General features: G+C 38.3%; 1 protein-coding gene across 1 annotated transcript in view; it reads right to left on the bottom strand.

Moving 5' to 3' along the window:
* Positions 1-27994, bottom strand: part of LOC124159670 — a 309866-nt gene that overhangs the window by 130125 nt on the left and 151747 nt on the right. The window contains exons 26-48 of the mRNA XM_046535577.1: positions 27450-27889; positions 26779-26929; positions 25744-26285; positions 25123-25319; positions 24714-24980; positions 24002-24257; positions 23178-23372; positions 22413-22595; positions 21522-21653; positions 20840-21355; positions 20267-20468; positions 19969-20144; positions 19371-19654; positions 17512-17902; positions 16312-16560; positions 15884-16018; positions 14019-14816; positions 9183-13316; positions 5879-6022; positions 5632-5703; positions 5431-5514; positions 1820-3454; positions 39-257 (exon numbers count right to left, since the gene is read on the bottom strand). Coding sequence (XP_046391533.1) covers positions 39-257; positions 1820-3454; positions 5431-5514; positions 5632-5703; positions 5879-6022; positions 9183-13316; positions 14019-14816; positions 15884-16018; positions 16312-16560; positions 17512-17902; positions 19371-19654; positions 19969-20144; positions 20267-20468; positions 20840-21355; positions 21522-21653; positions 22413-22595; positions 23178-23372; positions 24002-24257; positions 24714-24980; positions 25123-25319; positions 25744-26285; positions 26779-26929; positions 27450-27889 — 11402 coding nt within the window. The remainder of the gene's footprint in view (positions 1-38; positions 258-1819; positions 3455-5430; positions 5515-5631; positions 5704-5878; positions 6023-9182; positions 13317-14018; positions 14817-15883; positions 16019-16311; positions 16561-17511; positions 17903-19370; positions 19655-19968; positions 20145-20266; positions 20469-20839; positions 21356-21521; positions 21654-22412; positions 22596-23177; positions 23373-24001; positions 24258-24713; positions 24981-25122; positions 25320-25743; positions 26286-26778; positions 26930-27449; positions 27890-27994) is intronic.

The raw sequence follows: 27994 nt of genomic DNA, 5'->3' as shown, positions 1-27994 counted from the left end.
AAAACTAAGGCATATTGTTAACAGGATTAGTTTCTTACATGGGGTGACCAGGAGGCAGTTTATGGCTGGGTTTCCCTCAAACCCAGCAGGACAAGTGCACACTGGCCTGTGAGCCATTGTATGACACTTGGCAGTGGGGGCACAAGCCTTGGCAAACTCACACGGATCCTGGCAAAGCGACCCATAGCAAGCCTCTGAGCCCAAACAGTCGTTGTCTGACTCACAAGGCTGTGGAGCTTTGGGCGTACCTGGGGATTCTGTTTACGAGGACGTAATGGGATGAGGAGGCAAAATATTAGTGAACAAAGAGGATGCTATGACCTTAATTCACCAAAAAGGCATTTATTATACATAGTTATTATGAAAATAACTGGAGTTAATGATTCACAGCAGTACCTTGAATTGTAACTCAAGAAAATAATTTAATGAACCTTTACATCAAAGAAAGAATGAGAAAATAAAATGATGATGAAGTGAATTTCTATATCAATTTTTATTACAGTCTAATCTTTCTCTTGATAAATTTTCTCACTTGAGTTCATAATTAAAATTAGGTTTCGTCTAAATAGCTATTTAGCATGTAATTAGGCCGTCTCTTCCAAAATTTAACTAGGAAATTTTAGTGAATAAAAGACAACGAGGAAGGAAATGAACACAAACAGCTAAACAATACTCTTGGTTGATTTATACAATAATGTAACTAAAACTTTGATCAAATGGGATTTTACTCAAGTCCTAAAAATAGTAAATAAATTTACAATACATTGCACCAAACAGTACCTAAAACAGTTGTAGTTGTAAATGAATCTATTTGATAATTTTGAATAGAATTAGCATAAAAGGATTCAACATTTTACAATTCCAAGGTACCACTGTAGATATTTATTCTTTATGGTGAATATTTTTAATAAGTTGGAATTATTTTCAAGCGAAACCTGAACATTTGTAGACTCAAATCACAAATATCATCCCCAAACAGTAAAATGGTAAAAATTCATGCATTATAAACCAAACCACCATAAAAAATTTAGAGACATGTATAAAACATAGCACATTAATATTTGATTAAAAAAATTTTGAAATTCAATGCCCCACTAAAATTGGGCCAGAATCTTCAAATAGAAAAAAAACTAATTTTTGAAAACTGCTAGCATTATTACCAGGTGAAAATAAAATAAAATAATGATTACTGTACAAAGAATATCCCACAATCATTTTTTCACAGTCATCTCTGATAAAGGAAGGTAAAGGAACTCATGAGTGAATTAATACTTGAACTCACTCGCAAAGGTACCTTAATTATGTTTAAAATCATCATAATTTTGAAGCAAACCTATCTGAGGAAAAACTTCTCAAGGTTGAAAAGAAAACTTGTAAATTCTTTGAAAGTCTAAGAAGGCATAAGCTAAATATCAACAACCACAGGAGTATCTATTTTAAGTATGTGCAAAAGAATCCCACTTAAAATTGAAAGATATAAGGTGACAAGTAAGAGGAAAGGTGAGAAGATTTGCTATGTGATATACCAAACAAAATAGCCAGAAATGATTATATACAAGGGCTCCAAGTGGATAGATACTTCACTTGAAAGAATAGACTTTGTACTATTTCATAATTAATTAGTTACCCAACTGGTTTCAATACCCCAGTGCCATTTCATGAGTTTCGACATATAAAGAGTCCCTTAAAAATGGCAATAACATATTGAAATTTGTTGGGCAGTAAAATCATTAATTACATAATAGTGGAAAGCCTATTCCAAGTGCAACAAACATCCACAAATTGATGGCCGAAGTTCTCTACATAATTGGAAAAATGCTTATTGCAACAACTCCCAGAGTAATAAAAATGAAAGACATTGGGGTCAAGACTGTGTAGTAAATAAAGTTATTTATTTCTGTTTGGGATCCATCAACTCCCTCCGTATGAAGGAAGACCTCACCAGACACATGATCAGCTTCCTCGACTCTAGGGCGTGGAGGAACTTGTGTTGGTGTTGTTGTACCATCCCCATTCAAACTATCCGTGGTAAAACTGGAATCCGTGGTGGTTGTTAAGTCTCCTGCAGACTCAGTGGGTGTGGTCATGTCCTCTGTGGTCATGGAACCCATGTCTGTAAATTCTGTGCTGTCAGTGGTAGGATTTAATGTTGTGTCCAAGTCATCAGGGAATTCAGTGGGAGATGTACCAGACTGATCGTCTGAAAAGAATTCAGTGGTCGTTTCCGAGCTGTCAGTTTCTGTAGGCATATCAGTTTGTCGCTCATTGTCTGAGGGTGTGGGAACTGATGAAGTGGGAGCTTCATCAGCTGAAGTTGTACTTTCAACATCTGAGAAACTAGGTGTGGTTGAGGGTGAGCTATCTTCATCAGTTTCAGCAGGAGAGTCCACCGTGGTTGGTTCCGGTTGTTTTTCCGAGTCGGGAGGTCTCTCAGTAGTGTATTCAGGAGGGTTCTCGGATGGAGTTTCTGTATTATCTTCAGTAGACTCAAAGGGGCTAGAGGTCGAACTAGACTCAGACTCGGCAGTTGTGGTGGTCGAGCCACCATTGAAACTTTCATCTTCGTCTGAGGGTTCAACGGGACTGATTCGTGAACTAGACTCAGAGTCAGGAGTGGGGGTGGTCAGGCCACTATCAGGACCTTCATCTTCTTCAGATGGCTCAATGGGACTGTTTTGGGAGCTAGACTCAGAGTAAGGAGTAGTGGTGGTCAGGCCAATATCTGGACTTACAGTCGTAGTATCCTCACGGACTGTTGATTCACTGAAGGATGTTTCAACATTCATTGACTGTGTTGTTGTTTCCTGGGGCTCTGTATTTACATCTACACTTTCTTGTGTAGTTGGAAGGGATGATGGGGTGTATGGAGGCTCATCAGACACTACATCAGTGGTGGAATCACTCTCAGGTGAATCTGGGACAGACGTAGGAGCATCAGTTTCCCGAGGTTGTGCATTAGTAGTCGTTTCGATATCATCAACATCTTTACTCGTAGATTCAGAACTTGCACTTTCAGTGGATACCTCAGGTTCAGTGATGGAAACAAATGAAAAGGGAGTAGTGTCTATTGGCTCTTGGCTGGGACCTGAGGTGGTAAAAGGTGGAATGGTAACATCATCAGTGGAGCTTTCAGGTATTGAAAATGGCTCAGTGCTACTTTCAGGACGGACAGTTTTGAATACACCTGGGCTAGCAGGTGAGGTGATATCCAGGGACAGTGGGGTATCTGTAGAAGTTTCATCAAATGCCTGCTCAGTTGTATTCGGGATATCAGGGGAGTATGGAGTAGTGTTCCCACCATTAGTCTCTGTTGCATCGGTTGGATCGGAGGAATCGGATTCAGTAGGGATAATGGATTCAGTTTGAGATTCATCGCGTCTCACAGTCTGTGCTTCAGTTTCTTGTGTGGTAACCTCAGTAGAAGTGTTCGGGCCAATAGTGGTTTCGGTAGATTCTGTAGCCAGCAGCAAAGGAGTAAATAAATACAGTGTAAATTTTACATTATGTACACCAATACCAAAAATTAGGGAGAGAATGTACAATTCAGAAATATGTAGTTCACTCTGAAGAGCACAATTTTTTAAATGAAAGTTATTTACTGTACATTGTTGACAGAAGATTCTGACAGGCAGTAGTAACAATAAAATTTGAAAATTAAATATTTACAAAATACATGTAAAAGATGTATTAAATGCATGGTAATATTAATGGAAATATTTAAACTATGTAACTACTACTTTAAATTAAATTGAATTCACAATGAGTGCGATACAAATTAGAGAGAAATTATTTACAACAGTATAAGAAGAAATCTCTTTATACCAAGAATTAAGATCAGGAATGAATGTCAAATAAATAGGCCAAAGATGGCTATGTAATCATGGAAAATACTGATCAACTTTAAAATTAAAAATATTGTAAAAGCTAAAAGTATGGCTGCAAGCACCACCACCCAATGAAGTAGCAAAAATTGCTTCCTTATTTTGTATGATGAAAGCGTATGAGAGCAGTACATAATCTAAAAACAGAAACTTGAAAGCAAATATTTACAGGAGAAAACTACCATGCGATAATGAAAGCTGGATATTTTACCAATTAAAAAATTAATTCCCCATTACCATACAAACACAAACATTAAATTAGGACCAAAGTCACAATAATACCTGATTGTTCCGTTCCAGCACCAACCAATTATAGATTAATGTAACTCTGGTTAAATGGTTTGAGATAAATTACTACACAGGAACTGAATATGGAAATATATTTGAAAGTATAATATTGAAAGGATTGCATCAGATTTACCAAATATGTTTCTCGACAGGCTTTGAAGAAAAAATACAAGATCAGGGAGAATAAAGAGCAAAGTATAGAGGTATAAAATGATATGCAAATAGCTTTTTCTATTTTCTATATAGAATATAAATCCATTTGATTCTGCATGACACCAATACCAACAGAACTATAAGAGCTACAAAGACAGATAAATAGAATATGACTGAAGTTGATCATAAAAAGAGGAAGTAGCATTGTCTAATTTACCAATTAAATCAAATATGACCTGGTTAATACTTCTCAATGTCTTTCAGGATGAAATGACCATATTTTTCCAAAAACTTTTAAAACAGGCACCAACTGCAAATGAGCCCAATTCCCCTTTTTTTCCTTAATAGTGTACCAAAATGATGCGATTGCATAAGCATTAAAGAACATAAATGGAGGCTGACAAAGAGGACTGCATCCAGTCCACTGCACATGCTTATGCTTGCAAACCAGTGAAACACATTTGTTGACCAAGGCCCAAACATGAACTTAGTACCCACATTAACAAATCCATCTATGGTGAAGTCATTCTCACCATTCTTTGGTCAATCACAAAGATAACTAAAGGTAAAGACCCTCAAAAATTAGACACAAAAAGCTAAGCATGATGACAATCCATACATGCCCCTTGATATATGATTTTTTTCAGTAAAGCCCTTCATTTACCCACATTAATGACTTTAAAATTGTGAAGAGAAAAAGAATTGGTTCTGAATACCAAATATACTTTTAGCCATCACAAGAAACTGTAAACAAAGGCTGCACAACAATTTTTAAATTCTCTGATTCGAGGAGTAGGAACATTCTTCACAAACAATCACAGAAATTTGTCAGTAAGTACATTAATATGCGATACTACTTCAAAAATCATGTGATACTAAATTATTTCATTAAAAGGAGAAACCAAGTAAATGAAGGACTTAATTGATATCTATTTCAATGCGGATGAAAATGCCAAGATAAATTTTGCCCCGATGAAACTTTCCAACAATCGTATAAGGCCTTTCAAAAACAGTACCTCTGCAAGCACACCAAAAATAACTTTATCCCTCAACGTCAATGGGTTTCCCAAAATCACTTCATAGGTAAAAAACCAACGGCCATTCCTACCGAATATACATGCACCCGTTGTCCTGTCACAGGTAACTCCAGGGGGGCAGTGCTCACAACCTTCCGACAAACTTGGCTCTGTACCTGAAATTACAAAACATTGAAGCAAACAGGTAAAGATAGAATGAAGTCATGAACTTGAATGACAAGAGTTGTAGTAAAAGTATGAAAAAGGTTTCTGATGAATTCACAACTGCATACCAGATGGTCGGCAATTACATCCATCACAGGAGAATCCTGGTCGACAATCAGCATGTTTCTGACACTGGCACACTGAAAAAAGATTAGCAGATGGAATTAGATAGCTATCAAGCCATAAAAACTGAGGATAAATACAAGAAAACAGAGTATTTTGCACTTCACTTCTGATAGGGTGTGAATAAAAATTTACCTTTATGACAAAATAATTAATCAAAGCGATAGAATCAAACCACAAATGAGCACTAACCTTTTACACAAACGGGTTGGTGGTCTTGCATTTGACATTCTTGATGTGCCTCGCAAGGGTTAGCCACAATGCAAGGGCTTTGACACATTTCATTGATGCAAGCTAGCTGTGTTGGGCAGTCTGTGTGCTTCTTACAGCCAATCACTGGGATAAAACAGAAGAAACTCGTCATTTATACTTTTGGAAAGTAAAGATTATTTTCTGATTAATAAAAAAATGCTTTCTCGTATACTCTCCTTGAAAAATATTTCAGCAAATATCTTAAAGATCAGCTCAGCAATATTTGAAAATGACTGATTACTGTTCAAAATAAACCAATTTTAAATTGAAGCATTCCAAGTTAACTGGATCTGACCAGACACTGAGAAACAAAACAGCATTCAAAGAGCTTAAAAGAAATTGGTACTCACTATTATGAATGCAACCAAACCAAAGGAATGCAAAATTCTAGCACAATAAGCAAAAGGCTTTGTTTTTTAAAACAATATTTTGCAAAAATCAAATTCAGATTGAGATGTAAATAACGGCAAAAATTATACTTATGAATTCATATTAGAGAGATTGAAGAGAAAGCAAAATTATCTGGTATCTGAAAAAACAAAACAAACTTTTTCTATTTATCATATTGACACTAAAAAAGAAATGAATATGTATTTATGAAAATAGAAATTTAATGATGATACATTTAATCATGATTTGTTATTTATGTTGAGCTCTCTGCTTTAGCAAATAAAAATGAGTACAAAAACTTTTGAGTAAAATTTTCAATCAAAGCTTAAATATTTAATGGACAGTAATAGTTCTATCAGTCAAAATAAAATAAAATCACCTCTTGAGCAAATAGCAGCAAACAAAGAATATGCAATGCAAAAATAACTTCAAACGACAAACACCATTTCCTAAATCCCAAAGGATCCCTTTTTTTTACCTTAAGCTGTAGGGGTAGCATAATTATATTAAAAAAACAGTACAGGCCACAAGAACACCCTCCAAACTTGCACTCCAAACTTGAAATCAAAGGTTGTTAATGTTATTTACTCAAAGCAATAAGCGAGTGGTATTAATTAAAAGCAATTAAAATGCATTAGTAAAATAAAAAAACAGAAGAGTAAAATAAAACAGCTGAAAGATAAGACAAACAGAATTTAATCGGCTGTCTTAACATATTGAGCTGGAAATAAAATTATTATTTTTTGTAGAAGATAGGTAGAGCCTGTGAAAATGTTTAACAAATAAAATACAATGAAAATTATCAGATATAAAAACTGGACACACTGGATACAGGGATAGAAGGTTGTATGAAATTGAGAAGGGCTCAAGCAGGAACAGAGATAAAAAGAAGAAGTCACACTTAAAAGCAAGACAAAAGTCATGACAAGACATTTCCCACGTGATACAGAAACAAGACTTGCAGCCAAATATTCCCATTCTCCATCATCTGTCACATATAAAGCATCCAACTATGCAAATTAAAATCTGAAACACTATCATCCATTCCATCGGAGGAGAGGATATTACATTTTTTCCTATTATTGATAAGTGAAAATGATAGAGAATTTTACTTTTTTTCGTGTCTGAACATACTTTTGAAACTTGAATAACAACATAATTATGCAGAAGCATTCATGCTGTCTTTCTATGAACTGCAAAAGAAATTCATGCAGTTGGATCTAAAAAAAGTATTTTAAATCAACCAAATCCTACCCAAAGATTATTCCTCAACAGCAATAAACTCAATCCAAAGTCATTATTATATGAAAAACAAACTGAATTTATTCATTAGCCATAGCAATGAACAAATAATTAATGATTCTTTCTCATCTATCTCACCATAAAAGTATCATCAAAAAAACTCATTTATATTATCAAGAACTACATAGTAATTGAAAAAAACTGCAAATTTTGCATGGTCTGACCCACAATGACCTCTAACCATTTTCTTCCCTTTATCATCATAAGTAAACTATCCAAAGACTGGCTTGAAGCAGCTCTCAACTCCACTCTCCTATTCACTAACTTTGTTCATATTAATGTATTTCTTCTCTTTTAAATCCTTAAAAACTTATCCTTTATAAATCATTTGAGGCCATCCTTTGCCTTTCTTTCTGCCCACTTGCCCTTCCTTTCCATTCAATTTTAGAGACATGGAGAGGTAACATATTTGAGAATAGAATTAAACTGAATGTGGATATGTTTACCAGCAATGACATTGAACTGATAACTAAGAGCACACGCCAATAGAAATCTCAGTGGTGACCCAAACCAAACCTCATGATCAGATCACTCTAAAATGGATTATTCACCCTTCCCTTATAAGGCCTTTAATACACGATCTCTAGGCCTCAATTTTCAATTTGCTGCTTAATAGCAAATTATAACAGATATGAAATGCTTCTTAGTCTAATCTACCACTAATAAAAGGAAATGCATGGTGCCTCATATCGAGTACCTCAAATACTGACCTGACCTTAGGTAGCAGGACCCTAGTGGGTACCATATTTCTTCAATAATTTCCGATGAATTGATATTATGTATTTAGAAAACTTTGAATTCTATCTCATGAATGATGCATGTAACAATTCAAAGTGTCTGGGAACCTAAACTCAAGCCAATTAAATTCATGATACAACTATGATAAAATACTAAATATTTCTCTATTAAGTACATGCTTATAGCCATAATTAGGAGTCCACTGACAAAATCTTCCAATCACGAAGTCAGCACAAACTTTTATGAAAGTGCAAAGAAGTGTAACATGAAGAAATCATAAAGCATCAAGAAAATACACAAAGACAGCGACACAGAAGATTGCAAAACTAACACACATTTGCTGAGTATTTATGTAGTTTTGGTGTGCATGTGTAAACAAAATGTTTCTTAAGATTCAGAGTGTATTTTGACAAGTAATACTGTGAGAAAGTAAGGAGGGTAACCTCACAAGACACTAAGCCATGCCATGGAAAAAACATAGATGTGTGCGTGTTTTAAAAGTTCAACAGGACACAGTGGTACAAGACAAAAATCCCCAACGCTTCCAATTCAAAGCATATCATGGTAGGAAACTTCCAAACGCCAATTTATGTTCAGCTTCAAAAGGACCCCACCCAAAGGCACATATGTTTTTAAATGTCCCAAAATGGATTGAAGTTTGATAAGATGATTTTGAAAAATGAAATGGTAAATGAATATAGCAAAACAGCAGCCACGGCTTTCCTTAATGAGATACTTCCATCACCCCAGATCCTCCCACCATGAATGTGGACTGTAATTTTGGCCACCTACATGCCTTTTTTTGTGTGTTTACCTGGGTGCATTTTACAATCAAGTGTAGCTGGTCTGTGCTCAGTGGGGCAAAGACACACAGGCCTATGTGCTTCTGTCAGGCATGGAACACCCACAGGGCATGGGTCATAATGGAAACAAGGATTCACGCATGTTCCCATTATGCAAGATTGCAAATCCAAGCAATGAGAATCAGATTTACAGGAGGCATCTAGCATGAATGAACTGTTGCTTTGGTCCGTCATGTTCTGAGTCAAACCAGGGTCCAGTCTCGAATTAGGGGAACGATCAGTGGTAAAGGAATCGTTTGGTTTCAGAGTGGATTCCAATGGATTCTCAGTGAACCCTGAGGTATCATCCTGAGAGGAGATAAAAATGCTCTCCGTGGTGGCTACTTCTGGTTCCAGAGTAGATTCTTGCTCAGCAGTTGAGCTCTTGGCAATTTCTTTCATATTTTCCTCATTTATTCCATCTGTCACAGGATTAATATCTTGGCTAGTTTTTGTCATCATTTCAGTGATAGATTCTGAGTTATTTGATGTAGAAAAAGAATTACTGCCTGAAGTAATACCTACTGGAGCTTCACTAAAAGTAGAACCAATTGTCGTGGGATACTGAGTAGTTCCTGCACTTTCAGGTGAGGGAGTAATTGTATTTTCTGGCACCTCTGTAGAGCCAATTATGTCTTTGTCCAAAGGTGTAGTAGACTCAGTACTCTGCTCAACACTGACTGATGATCCCTTCACTGATGACTGTTCTTCAATAGCAGTAACTGTAGAGCCATTATCTAAATCCAAAGAAGTAGTGGAATCCAATCCCAAAGTGATTTCATCTACAGATCTTGTGGGTTCCACAGTGGGGGGTGGTGTTTCCTGAAATTCTTCACCCAAGGGGCTATCAGTAGTGGGTATGTAATTTTCACCACTGGAAATATCAGTCACAGATCCTATATTTTCATTGGATGTTGGGGATTCTGAATCTGTTTCTCTAACCTCAGGTATCCCTGTTGATGATGTAGGCACAATAAAAATTCCTTCTGATGTTTTATCCACAAAATCTTCACGTGATTTTGCCAAAGTGGAGGATTCTACTTCATCAGTCAAATTCTTTTCATTTTCAGATGGAACAACAGAAAAATCTCCAGGTAAATCAGGATTATTTGTGACACCAATTACAGTGGTTTCTCCGCTTGAGCTTGTGGTTATCTCTGCTGCAATCATACTGGAAATTGCACTTGTTAGCCCAGATATCCAACTCATCGTAGAGGAGGTTACGTCACTTTCCACAGGGATATTAATTCCTGGCACAGGAGTTGTGGAATAGCCAGGCTCGTTTTCATCATAATCTGTTTCCTTGGAAGTGACATCATTTATATTTTTGAATCCAGGTGTAGCAGTGATAACTGCTTCTGTCTCACTTTCTGGTGAAGAAGTATCAATGGCTTCAGTATACATAGGACTACTGTCCCTTGATGATGTGAGAGTAGTTTGCCCCTCAACATCACCCATCGATTCCGTTGTTCTAACAGTTTCGGCGTAAACAATCTCAATAGGTTCGGTTGTAGTAGCTTGATTGTCAGTGTCATTCATCAAAAACGAATCACTCTCCAAGCCAGAACCCTTGGAAGAAGTTTCAGGCTCATTACCAGGAGTAAGTCCCATGAATGTTCCCTCTGTTGAAATTGTGCCCACAGTTGAAGAACTAGGTGATTCAGATGTGTTTTCATTCTTAGGTGTCTCTGCTGTCATACCTAAGCTACTGATTGTGGTGACTGGAACTTCATTTACCACAGTATCACCAGAAGAACTGGAGAATATGCTTTGCTCAGAGGATGAAAAAGATGAAGTAGAAGATTCCTGATATTTTGGAGTAGTCTGAACTGATGACACTCCATCAGTTTTGCTCACAGTCATTTCAACGTCAACTACAACTGTTGTCCCTTCAACATCTACCTCAGATGTTTTTCCATCAGATGTTTCACTAATAGTAGATGTGGTTCCTTCAAAAGAGTCTGTTTGCTTTGTTGCCTCAAAAGGTGAAATTGTTGGTGCACTAACAGTTGTAGGAACTGTATCACCTTTGAGAAAACTTACAGTATCTTTAGATGTAACTATTGATGTGACCACTTTCATTGTTGTAAACTCATTACTAGTGCTGTTTTCATCTTCAGAGTTTGATTCACTTGGTCCAGATGGCTCACTTGTTGAACCATTTTCGAAGGATACAGACTGGTTCATGCTTACTTGCACAACATGAACTTCTGTGGTGTAGCTTTCGGCATCAGTGGTGGTCTCAATTATTCCACCAGGGCTTGATTGTTCAACTGATGCCACAGAAGAGGTATCAGTGCCACTATTACCATCATCTAAGCTATCCTCTCCCATTTTCTCTTTTTCCTCTTGTGGTGAATCTTCCATTGACATTGAAGTGACCATATTCACTTCCATGGATGAAATCTCCGTGCTTGTAGCTTCTCCATCAGAATTACTCTTTTCAAGAGATGACGATGTTGTGAAACTTACCAGAGTTGTTGAATTCTCATCATCAGGGTAATTACTTGGAAGCATTGTTTCAGTTTTTGGTGTTTCTGAGGTACCATTATCCTCAACGGAGCTTGAAAAATTAGAATCAGAACTGGTTCCAATCGTTGTCTCAGTTCCTCCACTTCCGAATTCTGAACTTGACGATAATGTAGTCCTACTACTTTCAGTTGATTCCTCATTGTATCCTCCATTAGAGTCATAAAATGGTGTAGTAGCTGAATCATCATCAGGGTTTGGTAGTAAAGCTGGCATATCCAATCCTGACGATGAACTTTGGGAGGTAGAGAATGCATTACCAGGTGTTGATGTCATACTATTTTCACCAGAATTGTCATCAACTGAGGTACTAGTTGTCATGCTAATTTCTGTTGCAGGCTCACTTGAACTTTCCACTTCTTCGACAGAATTCGGTCTTTCACTCCTCTGTGATGATTCCTCCATTGATATTGAAGTGGATATATCAATATCAGTCACTGATGTGGTGGTAGTCGAGTCTCCTTCCTCAGATGTGTCTAATTTTTTCGATTGTGAGGTACTGGTTGTCATGCTAATTTCTGTTGCAGGCTCACTTGAACTTTCCACTTCTTCGATAGAATTTGGTCTTTCACTCCTCTGTGATGATTCCTCCATTGATGTTGAAGTGGATATATCAATATCAGTCACTGATGTGGTGGTAGTCAAGTCTCCTTCCTCAGATGTGTCTAATTTTTTCGATTGTGAGGTACTGGTTGTCATGCTAATTTCTGTTGCAGGTTCACTTGAACTCTCCACTTCTTCGACAGAATTTGGTCTTTCACTCCTCTGTGATGACTCCTCCATTGATATTGAAGTGGAGATATCAATATCAGTCACTGATGTGGTGGTAGTCGAGTCTCCTTCCTCAGATGTGTCTAATTTTTTCGATTGGTCACTTTTCGTTTCAGATTCATCATCAGATGTAGATGTGACCATGGCAATTTCTGTGAAGTCATCCACTACTGCCTCAAGAGGAGGGATATATGATATTGGCTCTTCACTTTCTGAAGATTCCTCCACGGATACGGACGTGGATACATGAACATCCACTTTTGAAGTGGTAGTCTGGAGATCTTCTCCTGATGGCACTGAGGAGTTTTCCATCTCTTCTCTTCCCTTAGTAGATTCATCAATGGCTGAAGATGTGAACATGTCCATTTCAGTAGCTGTGACAGGTAAGGTTGTTGATTCATCCCCTGAGTCACTGATTGGTGTCATTTCTGTACTTCCCTCGCCTGAAATAGATCCCTCATTGGTCTCCGTTGTCACAATGTCACCTTCTGTTGGTTGAATATTTGTGGTGGAGTCTGCCTCATCACTTTGTGTCGTAGTTACCGTCTTGTCAGTAGACATTTTGGCATCATTAACGTCAACAACAGACTTGTTCATGGGGAGTTCAATGCAACTATTGTTTGCGTCTAACTGCTGCCCATAAAGGCAGTAGCATATAGCCCTGTGTGCTAGCACCATGCACTGAGAATTGAGACCACAGGTCCCCAAGCATGGGTCCCTGCATTCTCCATTTAGGCAGGCTAGGGAGTCTGAGCACTCTCCATCCACGGAACACCCCACTGAGGGCTCAGTGGTGCTGCCATCTGCTGTGAAGATGAACACACACATACATTCATACAAAACAGTATTTACATATGTACAATCAAAATTGAGAGAGAAAGAGTTAGAGGTTTATGGCTATTGCCAAAATAAGTTAGGTTGTAAGTTAATTAGAGTGAGAGAAGAAAAAAATCTAAGAGTGGAAATATATACATACAGGTATTTACAAGTATTTACAAGTATGTGCACAATTAATAAAAGTAGTGACTAAAAAGACAGTGCAAAAGAAAAAGACAAAGACATACAGAATGTAAAAGTTCATCTGGATATGTTCTTTTGTGACAGAGAAACAATTCAAGAAAAGGAAATGTCCTGGCCTCATTTTTTTAGGATCTAACATTTATTAACTAAAATTAGTTTGAAACCCCAAATAATTTCATTTTTGTAGGTGTTTTATATTTGCTCGCCAAATTAATATTTTAATATCTTTTAGCTCGTGTAGTTTGTAATGTATTTCATCAAGTATAATCTCCCACCTAATTAAAGATTTGTTGGTATGATTTTTTTTAAATAGTAAGTCCTATCCTCTACATTGTGAAAAAACTTTCATTCCAAAACCAAATTAGTTCACTAAAAGGTGCTTCAAAAATTTTATTCCCAGGAAAAATAAACTATTAACTTGCACCAGTCCTAGCAGCTGGTTACGACAGTAGAAGACGCTACCAGTTGGGCCCTTCCATTCCAATTACCTTGGAGGCATCCATACTTTGGATCAACAACAAAGCCTGGGGGGCAGAATTTGCAAATAGGTCTGTGCTCCTCGACGTAGCAGGGGGTGTCCCCTGGACAGGAGAAATCATGGCATGGGTCGACACAGCGGTAACCCCGGCAGGCCAGCCGGTCGGGGCAACCACGGTCTCGGAGGCAGATTGAAAGCGTGGGGTTGCAGTTGCGAGTGCAGATACACACGGCCCCGTGCTCCAATACCTCGCACGTCTTGTCAGCCGGGCAGGGGCTCTTCCCTCCGACAGTGCAGGGGTTCCTACACCGCCCACTGAGACAGGCTCGGTCCGAGGGACAGTCTCCATCTTGGACACACACTTGGCCTTCCTCGGGGGCACAAGTCAACTCGCCCCCTTCACCCACCACAAATCCAGCTCCGCACACACAAGTGGGGCGGTGGGCCCTCACCTCACACCGTTTGTTGGGGCCGCAGGCAAAGGTGCCATGACGGCACGGGTCACGGCACTGACGTGCCACCCTATCACAGGCCAGGGTGGGTGGGCATTCGAGATCGGAGGTGCAGGGTCCACCGGATGGGGTGAGGTTGGGTCTAGGGTCTCCACGGCAGGATGGATCAAGGGTGCACGAGGCGTGAGGGTTACCAATGTGGCAGTGAGGGCAGGAGCATCTCGGCCTGTGAAGGACTACTCTACAGAGGGCCCCATCCCCACAAGCCCCCCTCAGACTACAGGGGTCAACGCACTGACTATTGACGCAAGCCCTTTCATTTGGACAGTCATTGTCTCCACCGCATTCACTTTCAGCTATGAGAGCCAGGGATAATGGGGGCGGAAAAAGAGAAGAGAGGGGAAAGCAACCATAAGAACCATGAAAGGAAACATTCTTCACAAATTTCAGGTGCACATACAGTGTGGGTCCGAGTAATGAGAGTGAAAAAATAATATTGAGTGAGACACTTGAAGACAGGCCGAAGAAGAGTTGAAGAGGCAGGCAAAAGAAGCCGCCGACTTTTGTGGGGGAGTGTGAAAAAAAGTGAGTTGCATGAAATATTTACAAAAAAATAGTGACAAAAGAGAGGGAAAAAGTTCTCAACGTTTGTTTTTGGACCACTTGATGGCTCCAAGAACCATTTGAGAATGCTCCTTTCACAGTTCCCAATCTGGCTTATCATTAACCAACATGATTGCCAATTTTCTCCCATTTCTTTTTTTTTTTTGACACAAGCATATGGATTTATATTTACATGAAAATGATTTCTTTGAACATTGGCTTAAACTATTTTAAATTTAAGTTAGCGGTTAAATTTTCAACGAGCTGAGCTTCTTTACAACTTTATAAATTGGCAAGAGGCATCGTTTTTAATTTAACCATGCAAATGAAACACACACAAAGCCTCAAAATATCAACTACAATATTTACTCCTTATAAAGCAAATTATATCCCATCTCTTAGTGCTTAAAGGCTTAAAACAACAATATCTCTCGACATAATATACGTCACAGGTTAGTGACTAGGCAGATTGGAATACTGTCTACATATAGAGTGAGCTCAGACATAAAATTTGTACACAGGTAAATGTCAATAGTTCATAATTAAAGTTGGTTTAAAACACAAAATAAAACATAAAGTCCCTTGCATTTTGTACACTATTAACCATGGTAAAACACAAATTAATGACAAAATACATATTTGATTAATGTGTTTTAGCCTATTTTATAATACATCTACACATGCATGCTTAAATCAAGGGTTAGAAAATTTGGTAAGTAAATGGGGATTACCAGAGTAATACAGGAATAATAAAGGATTAGGTACCAAGCTGATGGTAAATAAATAATCTCATAGTGGGGTTGACTAGCTCCCACCCTACCTTTGCGGCATTCAACAGTTGGTCTGCCAACGAATCCTGGAGGACAGCGGCACACAAACGCAACCCCTTCACGCAGACATTCAGCTCCTTTCCCACAGCCAACAGTACGGCAATCAGACGGATACTCATATGTACCTGTCAAGTTCAAATATAACTAACTCATATATGATGTATAAATTTAAATCCTTACAGAAACCAAATGAGAAATGTTTAAAATATTTCCTGTCACTTAATCATGTATCACCAGGAGAATAAAAATGACTCAAAGTGCATGATAATTAACCAAGAATAGAGAAGTAGTCCACAATTAATGATTGGCCAGTGATGAACACTGAAGAAAACAATGTTTTCCTGAATCAGAGTAACAAAATGATATTTTCAGTGAGTCACAAATGCTCATCAACTTCTCAGCTATCCATGTAACCTACATTTTACATGAGGATCTCCTGATGGGAACTCCGATGGACAGTAACACTCGGCTCCATTGGCTCCAGCACGGCACTGAGCATTAATGCCACACTTCTTTTCAATGCAGATATCCTTTGCGGCACCAGAACACACACATCCTTGGTATGGGTCTCCAAAGCATCCAGGCAGACAATGGCATTCCAAACCTTGAGTTGACTCCCGGCACTTGGCATTTTCTCCGCATGGATTTCGCAAGCATGTGTCTCCACCTGATGAATTATCAAAAATTAAACCTTACTCACCGCACAGCATCATTGATAATAAGCAATTTTGCATTCACTACTGTATCTATGTAGAGAGGAGAAGGGAGTGGTAGATTTCATTTAGCTAAGTCAACATACTCATTTTGGCTTTTTTCAAAATCCACCAAAAAGCGAATGCATACTCTCTCCAGTGAAACATGGCTGATAACAGCCCCAAGGACCAGAAACAGAAGTAGCAAAGGTGAGATAATAAGCTAAGTAAATGAAATAAAATGGCTGAAGAATTCTCATTGTGCTGGGTTCTTAAGAGGAATTATTGGGACAATGAGGAGGGTTGATAAAAACTAATGAATGTAAAAAAACCGATAGCATAATTTGGAAACAAATCTTCCTCTATAAAATATAAAAACAAGGAAACATCGGGTCAGTTATGTCGAATATGACATAACAGCAAATTGAATAGCTTGGAAAGAAGGTACGTACCTACATGGTAAAGATGAGAAAAGGATTAAGAAACAGAAATGAATTTCTTTTAAATGTCCGAGGCTATAAACATGTATTAGAAGCCAAAGTCATTTCCCAAAAATTATACACCTTTTCCTCAGCTGAATCAATGGTATCAATTATTATCATGAAAGGAGTGTACTGCCATCAATCATGATATTTATGTTACCGTAAACCTGGGTTACTAGGAATGGTGCAGAAACTTGAAATGTTTACTTACCTGTTTTCCCTTGCATTAATAAAATATTAACAGTCATCTAGCAACACACCAAATCATCCACTGTATTTGCACTTATCACTGAATTGTGCCCTGATAAGTGATTTGTACCAACCCAAACACGAAAATAGTACCAAACCATTTCAAGTTATCCCACCACTTCAAGCAGCCCCGGTTTATGATACAAAATACTATTTTACACAAATGGCATATTGAAACTAGTGAAATATGATTACCTTGTCTGCATTCAATAAGAGGATTGCCATAGAAAGCAGGTGGGCATGAGCAGTGAGCTCGGCGAGCAATGACTCTGCATTGAGCATCCAAACCACAAGCTCCAAGGCATGGATTGCGGCATGATCCATCGATACAGCTCTTGTCGGAGCCTTCGCAGTCCTCATCAACGGAACATTCACGACGAGTGCAAGCTTTACTGGGTTCCCCTCCATATCCCTCTGGGCACAGACAAATGGCGCGATGATCTGAGGCACGGCACACAGCATCGGTACCACATGCAGTGGGAGAACATGGGCTGATACACATGCCATCAGTGCAAGCCAGGTCATTCAAACAATCATTATTGGATCGGCAACCAGGAGAGCACACTCCCTTCATACATATCTGGCCCTGAAGAGAAAAAGAGAATTTAGATTGTAGAAATAACACTCCCAGATAAAATGATGAATCACACAGTAGCAACGCAAGTGGTATTAAAAGTATTTCTGTGCAACACAATTTTTTCTTAAATAATTAACAAAGTTCATTTCTTGCACAGGAAAAGCTAATTTTTTTCCATTGATACATTTTTAATCAACCAATCTTATTATGTATTGGAGGTACGTGAAAATAGCACTTTCATTTTAATTTTATATCACCTTCAATTACAGCTTATAGCTTTTTGTAGCACCTATTTATTTCTTTATTTCCATAATGCAGGACTAGTAGTTCACGACAAAGTGTGATGAAACACAGTTATTGAAAAAAAATACTGAATAGTTTAAATAATTATGGGGTGTAACAATAATAAATTAAGGAATAAGAGGTAAAGTAAAAAATTCAAAATGATAATATGTTGCAGCCTAAATATCATTTACACTAGTTGAACATCAACATTGAACAAGTTTCGTAACTTTCTTCCTTCAAGCGGTTGCGTCTGTCAGTCACAACTAGATTGTACTGGCTGAAAAACCCCTCTGCATCCATGATACTAACTGGTGTCCAGATTGTGTGGAGTGCAACATTACCAAACTTAAGTTTTCTCTAGGCAGATGGCAAGAAATATTTGCTCAACATCACAGAAGCTACCAGGGTTCTCTCTCAACCTCTCTAGTAGCTGCCGATGAAAATACATGTAACCAGATATGAAGCAGTAAGGCCCAACATCCAGTGGTATAGTGAGGGGCTGGCTAGTTACTAAATTTAAGAATTTTGCCATGGAAAAGGCAAATTTGCGGTTTAAATATCATAATAGTCTAATCATCACACCTATGTCGCATTTATTCACGTGCATCGCATCAATATCGCATTTATCACATACGTGATTTTCACGCATCGCTACCTATTATAAATACATACAGTGGAACCCACTTATAATGCACCGGCTTATATCAAAGTCCCAACTTAAATGAAGTGAAAGGCATTCCACGTCAAAAAAGGTGACCTGCTTGTAATGAAGTTGGTCTTGTAGCAAGGTGAACCCACATATAACAAAGTTCGATTACAATGAGGTAAACTTCCGGCCCCTTCAACTTTACAGTACACTAGACCCAATGTAGTTTTGTGTTCCAAAGGATATGGAAAAGGAGGTAGACTCCTCCACATTTAATCCCTTCTGACCAATAACTTTTAATATTTTCAAGCTATGTCTTTGATATAAAAGATCCAATAGTTCTTGCATGCATGAAGTAAATGCTGAATTTTACCATACACGATGGACTCAAAGTCAGACCTTCACCTTTTCTATGCAACAACAAGGATAGAATCCCTAATGCTGCAGGAGAAATGAATTTGATTTTTTTTCAAGAACAAAAAACAATTCACAGATTTTAACATGAAAATTACACATGATATGAATCTGGAAATTAAATTCACAAACCTGAGAGCAGTCACCATCAGCTCCACACCTAACCTTGCAGCTTCCTTGGACACATTCCTCTCCACATGAGCAGTCAGACTCAGAGCTACAACGAGTGCTGCAGAAGTTGGATTCACAGCTTGAGCCAGGTGGGCAGCCAACATTTCCAGCACACCTGACAAGTGGCCTGAAACAACTGACCATCGGGTTCCCGATGAAGTCTGACGGGCATCCACAGAGGACAGCATGGTTAACCACTCGGCAGGTGGCACAATGTCCACAGCTAGAAGCTCCCTCACAAGGATCTGTGCAAGGAAGGGTCATATTAAGTTATGCGAAGTGAAAAAAGTCAACATTCTTTTCATAAAACATTTCCCAAATGATTTTTCACGATGAAAGACTAATGAATGAAAATATGCCACATGCCAGTCAAGAAAGATCAATGCAGTAGGAAATTTTTAAGAGCATGCAAGAGAGAATGATAATCGAGACTGAAATGAACCAAAATGGTTTACATCTTTCCTTCGTCATGAGATAAATATTATAGCATTAAGATAGTACCTTATTAGAGTAACATAATATTCCATGCACATCAAATTTAGAACAGAAAAATACTTACTTCTACATTGCTTGTTGATGCATGCTTGATCGCTCGGGCAGACAGTGTCGCTACGGCAGCCAATGTCACAAATTCTGTTGTCACAGATTTGGTTGGGGCCGCATTTGCTATCACTATTGCAAACTGCTTTGCAGAGGCCACCAATACAACGCTCATCTGACAAGCAGTTGCTGTCACTGAAATGGGCATGGCAAGAAGAGAAACAAATGAATTTCCACCATGTAGACAAAAATGCATAAAATTCAGCCTAATTGTAGGACAAAATGTCTGAAATGCAAAAAATTTCCACAGAACTTACCTCCTACAAGTTGATTGACACATTCTTCCATAGCAAGTTTGCCCAGATGGACAGTCATCTTCAGACACGCAAGATGTTGGTGGGTGACGACATGACACATACGGGTCACCAGTTAGAGGACTGGGACAAACGCAAACCTTTTGATGGTTCTCCATCGTGCATCCAGCATTAGTTCCACAAGCAGTAGGTGATTCACAAACATCTGAAAAATTAAAAATTCAAATCGATTAAGATACAGCTAATTTAAGAGAGAGATACTTCCAACACAAAAGAGATTCCTACAAAATTACACTGAAAAATTAACAATTTTTTTGGTAGCAAAGAATTCAGCTCACTAAACTGAGCATTTTTCTGAATATTAATCATAAGCATGGACCCTGGATATAATAAAGCTAGCAGAAAAAAATTACCTACTAAGCCGAGATTTAATTCCAATAAAATGAAAGAGTAAAATAATTTTAAGCGAACTAAGGTAAAAAATGAGATTACAAATCCACAATGTTGAGTAGTGGCTTATTATCAATGGGTGGGGATATGGAAAAAGATATTACATATCAAGAAATTCTAACATACCCATGCACATGTTGTTGACGCAAGCTCTGTTTCCAGGGCAATGTGAATCACTGTGACATCCAGCGATGCACACAAGTCCCTCACAAATCTCTCCCGTACGACAGTCATCAGATCGCCTGCACTGAGGACGACACACGTTGACATGACACCTTTCGTTGCCAATACAGTGTGAGTCCGATGAACAGATGGGGCGACAGATACTGCCATCAGTGCACAAGGATCCTGGTGGGCAACTCCTATCAGCCGAACAAGGAGGCATGGGCTCCCTCACGCAGCCTACACGCGGTGTCGGGTTTGGTATGAGCCCAGGGCTACAAGAGCAAGCAGCTCGACGATTGAAGACTGAGCAAATAGCATTTGGTCCACAAGCTCCATCAATGGAACATGGATCAACACATTGGTTTCCTCTGCATGACTCACGTTCCCCACAATCTTCATCCATGCGACAACCAGTTATGCACATGTTGTGCAAACATACATGGCCCAGGAAGCAGTCGTTGTCCACTCGGCATGTCACTAAAGAAGTTGAAAGATTATATTGGTAGACTCAACAATAAAATTGGACAAACTCCCAAATCAAACCATCCATTAAAGGATAAAGGCCTCATTTTTTCAACAATTATGAATTGTCAAACTGTGGTTGACACACATGAAAATGAGAAAAAAACTGAATTTTACTTACAGATACAATTGTTTCTCAAGCATTTTTCATTGAATGCACAGTTCACATCAGTCTGGCAAGTTGGCAAGCACATGCCATCCCGACAGGTGTTTCCATCTGAGCAATCAGCATTAGCATCACAGGAAACAGGAACTGCAGAGAAAGAGTTTATATCAATTACACATGGTTATCGAGTTTTCACTGCATTAGTATAAATTGCTGAGATATGAAAAAAAAACCAACAAATGTCACCACCTAAAGATGAACCATATATTCACACTATGATGCATAGAGGCAATACTGCTTTTTACAGCTGATGACCACTATTCCTCAACAAGAATAACTAGGGATGGAGGATCCAGGATTTTTTTTGGATCCAGATATGGATCGGATCCTTGATTTTCGGAGCTGGATCTTTCGGATCGGATATTTTCAGATCCAAATGCATTTTCAAATTCCTGAGCAGGACTATTAAACAAAGTAATTATTGATGTTTACTCTGGGTACATACAATCAAAGGAAATCTTTTTAGATTTTGATTCTATTTTAATATTTTTATAAATTAAAAATCATTTTTATAGGCTTTCAAGTTTTTTTTTCTTAACATCTTTACATGCTCAGGACCTAAACTGTTATGCTTGGGTTTGGAAATGAAAATAGGAAATATCTTCGGATAAACCACTGACCAGTGGCATAGGACAAGAATCGCATGCGACGGCACATTCAAAGAAAGAATCGGAACTCTTTCCACCATTATGGGGCATTCACTGAAGCTATTACATATTTCAGAAATTTCGGATCCAGATCCGATGTCTTCCGCGACTTTGGATCCGATGTATCCGATCCGCGGATATTTGGATCCGAAGTATCCCATCCAACCATCCCTAAGAATAACAAAAAAATCACACTTACTCCTCACACACTCCACATCTTGATTCCCAGTGAATCCAGGAGGACAGTTACAGTGCTTCATATGATTTAGCATTCGGCACTCAGCATTCATACCACAAGCAGCAGGCCTCTCACATGGGTTTCCACATTGACCTTGCATGCACATTTCATTGAGGCCACATTCCTCATCAGTCTGGCACAGTGCTGAAAAATAAAATTATTCATTCATACACACGGCAGCAAAACTGAAATTTGGTGAATTTTAACCTTACTATTAAAATGTATCAATAAAACAGAAGTGGGACTCATGAACTACAGATACAGAAGACACAGTAATCGAAATAAATGAATAGCTGAAGTCTTTGGCTGATAATAATATGAAATTTGACAAGGATATGAGGAAAGGACACATAAAGCATTCAGTAGACAAAGGCCTAATCATATTTGTACACCAGAAAGACTACCTCAGCACTTTTTGCCAAAAAGGACCCTTATTCTCCCAATGAAAAATATACAACAAATAACCGTATAATATCAAACGTCTTCTATGAGTACCATTTAAGAATGCTCTGAAGAAGTATTTACTGAGGAACAACTACCATATCCTGAAGGATTTCATGTTGGGCTCTGAGTAATCTTTGTCCGTCAGCTACTAAAAATTTGAACTATTCCTATACCTCATTTATTGCAACTATTATTTTTTATTTATATTTTTTTCACAACTTCCAATGTCACATGCACATGTGATCTCTAAGGACAATGAAAATTATTATTATTATTACTCACGTCGACAAATGCCTCCATAACAGTAGGAATTCCTGGGACAGTCAGCATTGCTACCACATGGAACTTCTCTCGGTCTGCATCCAATCATGATATCATTTGGATCCCCTTCATACCCAGGTCGACAAACACAATATCCAGAATGGCTTCTGGCAGTGCAGTCAGCATTTGCTCCGCATGCCAATTTTTCACACACGTCTATGAAGTAAAGATGAAAATAATATACCCAGTTACTTCAGGTCTTTTTCAGAGCATACACTACTGATACTACACTTGGTCCAATGGCAAAAATATACACAATGGTAAATATATCCATATTTTTCAGACTTAACATGGATCGAGTTTTAATGGATTCCTACACCCCATTTCAGAATTTAAGAAAGAAAAGGAACCATACAAATAGTAAAAGAGCTGATAAAAATCAAATTAAATTTTCACTTTGAGCTAAGCTAAATAGAATATTGAAGGAGGAATATTGAGGAGGAGAATGAATATTGCTCAGATAATTCAAACAATATATGAAATTAAAGTATGTACATGTTTTTGATAAGATTATCAATTCTGTACTGATTATTCGCCGTAAAAGGAATGCAGAAAAATTTCAGGAAAATGATCTGGCTAGAAGACATATTTAGAAGATATTTGTAAATGCAATATTTTGGCATTACCCAAGCCAATTTTTAAGTAAAATAAATTATACCTGAAACAAGTCTGACCTATTTCAACTTATTCCCACAACTCCAGACAACACAGTGCCCATCATTTTACAGCACAAATATACTTATATCATCACTTTCATACTTATTTATTTAAAGATATTTAATCACCTTTGCATTTTGGCTCCCCATCGTCAGTATTACACTCAGCAGCCTCTGGGCAGTCAGCACTAGTTCGACATTCAGCTGGTGGTCGACATCCATCTTTGTATGGATCTCCAACAGTTCCAATGGGGCAGAAACATTTGTAAGAGCCTCTCGCATTGTCGCACAAGGCTCTGAGGCCACAGGGGCTATCAGCACAGAAATCGATTGGCAAGCAGGCACTGTATGCATCACCTGTGTATCCTGGCTGGCAATAGCAAACCTGAAACATAATAGGGGTGAGACAGCTGCTTCTATGTTGTGCCTTGAGTGCACTTAACACGTTGCGTACCGGGGTATTTAAATTCCTAGGCACGCCGATTTGGAAATATGTACCTATTAGGGCGTAATGCCTTTGGTTTAAACATAGTTAAAAAGCTATTGTTTAGAATATAACTTTACCCAATCAAACGTTATGATGCATCAATTCGTTATGAATAACGAACAACAACTGAAAACGTACTAACGAATACGTATTGTACGCTTTAAAATTGTTTAGGTTGACACGCCTAAATGACGAGAATCTTCGTCATCCGTATGCAACGTGTTACATAAACACCGAACCATGAAATACCAAAGGTTTATAAAAATAAATATGTAATGTGTTTGCCAAATGAACGTTAATAAGACACGAAGCCACACACAACTATCTATTTTTCATTACAAATCTGAAACTCACCGGCTTATGATTTTCATTGGAGCAGAGAGCATTTTGTCCACATGGGTTGTTAGCCAAACAAGCAATTTTACAAGTGTGTTCTTCACAGAGTTTATCATTGCTACAATCAGTGTGAGCATTGCATTCTATAGGTTGGCAGCCTATCTTGTCATCTTGTGGGTTGCCAAAGAATCCAGTCTTGCACGTACAAACGGCAGTATGATCCTGAGCAGTGCAGTCTGCATTCCTGCCGCATAGCACAGATTCACAAGGATTTTCACACTCAGCCTGGAAATAAATTTCCATTATGAATACTCAAATGAAAAACTAAGTTCCTCATACAAAAATAAAAGTGATTCAACTAAAAAAAAAGTGATATATTTCATCATAGTTTTAAATTCTAATTTAAGATGCACGTATTTCTTCTCACCTGTCCCAAATTATTCGCACTACACCTCTCGCTGTAATCACAATCATCATCAGACCTGCAACGGACTTCTTTCACACAGATATTGTTGAGACAATGCTGGAAGTCGGGACAGCTGCTGTTTGACTTGCAAGTTGGTCTACAAACATCTTGAATGCAAAGCTGATCACCAATGCAATCTCTGGCACTGTTACATTCCACTAGAAAAGAAAAAATAATCAGAAAATCTGATCTACTACTATGCACAAAATGAATCATACACTGAGTACCCAATTTCATCCATAGTGGTATCATGGGTCTATGGAAACAGATTGGACGTCTAGCAACTACCAGAGTGATCACATCATTTAAAATTAATGTGCTGAAAACTTTAAGCCTCGTTAAGCTAGTTAAAATTTTCCTATCTTATGCTTCCTGTACAATAAAAGTCAAAATGTAAAAGATTTATAAAGAGAGAAAATTTTGAATTAATTAATGAAAAAGCTGGACAAAAATAGTTAAGAAAATCTATTTAACTCATATATGTAGTATTTTACCTAACAGGAGTATTTCCAATAATTATCTACATGTAAAAATCACTGGTATTAAAAATTGCAAAAAAAAACATCTTAGGATAACACTCACATGAACAAACACCATCGGTGCACCTTGTCCCAGCAGGGCACTGTCCATCTCCAGCGCAATACTGGACAGGAACGCAACCAAGCCGGGGATCACCAGTTGTTCCAGGGCCACAGTGACAGATTCCAGCATGCCTTCCAGGGTGACACTCAGCATTCACCCCACAAGCATTTGGCAAGCTACAAGGATTGATACAGCGTGATGCCACACAAGCAAGAGCCTCGGCACAATCTTCACTCTCCTCACACTCCAATGGTATGCATTGACCATGCACTGGATCCCCAGTGGTGCGAGGAGGACATTGGCACAAAGCCTGGCTTCCGGCAGGGTGCTGTCCTTGGGAAAGAGGGGTGCAGAGAGCCCCAGCACCACAGATACCAGGCTGATCACATGGATTTCCACAGCGGTTGTTGATGCAAGCTGCCGTTGGAGGGCAGTCGCTATCAGCAAGACAATCTCCAGGGCTTCGGCAGCCACCACTCACCGGATTTCCGACCAATCCTTCGCGACAAGAGCAAGTGAAGCTTCCAGGGGTGTTCACACAACTGGAATTCAAATTTTTAATAAATATTTTTTCCACCACCTCTCTAAAAAATAATCGAGTATATATAAATAAAATACATCACTGCCTTCCTTGTTCAAAGTATTCATCCAGGTTCATTTAAATTTTCATTCAAGTAGCACTAAGAAGTTAGTTAGGCATTCTAGGATTAGTTTATGAAAATAAATTATTGGTTAATTCAAAATTGTAAAAAATACTAATGGGAAAGATTATTAAAAAATGTTTTTTACAATAAGAACAAAAAGATAGGTAATAAAATGGATAAAAATATACTACTGATTACTTAAAAATTGTAACTAACATTAATGGGGAAGATTATTATTAAAATATTTTATGAAAAATGAACAAAAAGATAAGTAATAAAATGGATAGGTTTAAATAGAATTCACAGGTGTGGTAGACACACTATATTACACCCAAACATCCCATTATAACAAAAAATATGATGCAATGTAAATTTAAAAAAATCAACTTACACTGCTGTTGAGTGGCAGGGGTTTCGTGAGCACTCATCAATGTCCACACATTTTGAACCCTTCAGCTGGTATCCATCTATACAAGTGCAGACTGCTTTGTGATCAACAACCTTGCAAGTTCCTCGTCCACAGTCAAGTTGATCACATGGGTCTGTACGTAAAGTAAATTCATTAAATGCAATTGAATCACGTGCTTCATAGCCAATTAAAAACTCACTTTCATTTCCACTATTCATGCAGTATGTTCTTAACTATAATACTTGACCATTAAAATGTAAGATACCATTTGGTACTTATTGCAACCTAACAATCATTGACTTGCTTCACAGCAACATGAACATCAAAGCTAAAAAAAGTATAACTTAATACAGTAAGGCTTTGATCATCCGTAATTGGAGTAACTACATATTGGCTGGATTATGCCAATCAATTCCATTACACTGAAACCTCTTCTTCATAATCATCCTACCCTATACTTCTTTTCTGACCCTTCCCCAATTCCAAACCACTAGTTTCAAAATTTTATGGTCTGTATCCTTCTATCACCTGTTTGAAATTTCTCCTCCATTGGGATGCATGATCAAAGCTCTAATGTACATGAAAATTACCAATATGTATTGTTATTGGAGTGATCATTTGAAGAATAATAAAGGAAGTATTGATCCACTTACTCATACACCTGTTGTTTGACTTCTGACAGAACTTATCACCAGGGCAGTCTTCATCGTAAAGGCACTCCACCTTGAAGCAACCAACAGACGGATCATTGGGATCACCCAGGAATCCCACTGGGCAGTTGCAAGCCGGCACGTGATCATAAACATTACACACTGCACCAGGCCCACATGCAGTGCTGGAGCACGGATCCATACACTTGAGCAATCCTTCCGCAGACCTGCAAGCCAAGGATTCACCACAAGAGCCATTGTCTTCACACTCATTTGGTGCAGCGCATCCCGTTCCGAATGGGTCTCCCACTGTCCCAACTGGACAGTTACACCTGAATGAACCCGGCACGTTTACGCACTCAGCTGTAGGATGGCACGGAGAGGCAGTACACTCATCAATATCAAGGCATCCAGAGGGTCCTGGTGAGAATCCCGAACCACATCTGCCAAAAAAAAAGAGAATGCTCCATCAGATCGAGCTAGACAAACTCAATATGTACTACATCTGGACATATTATGACTAAAAATCAGCAAATTGATAATTAGGT

This window comes from Ischnura elegans, chromosome 5 (genome assembly GCF_921293095.1).
Source record: "Ischnura elegans chromosome 5, ioIscEleg1.1, whole genome shotgun sequence".
NCBI lineage: Eukaryota > Metazoa > Arthropoda > Insecta > Odonata > Coenagrionidae > Ischnura > Ischnura elegans.
This window is presented reverse-complemented; position numbering and strand designations above follow the sequence as displayed.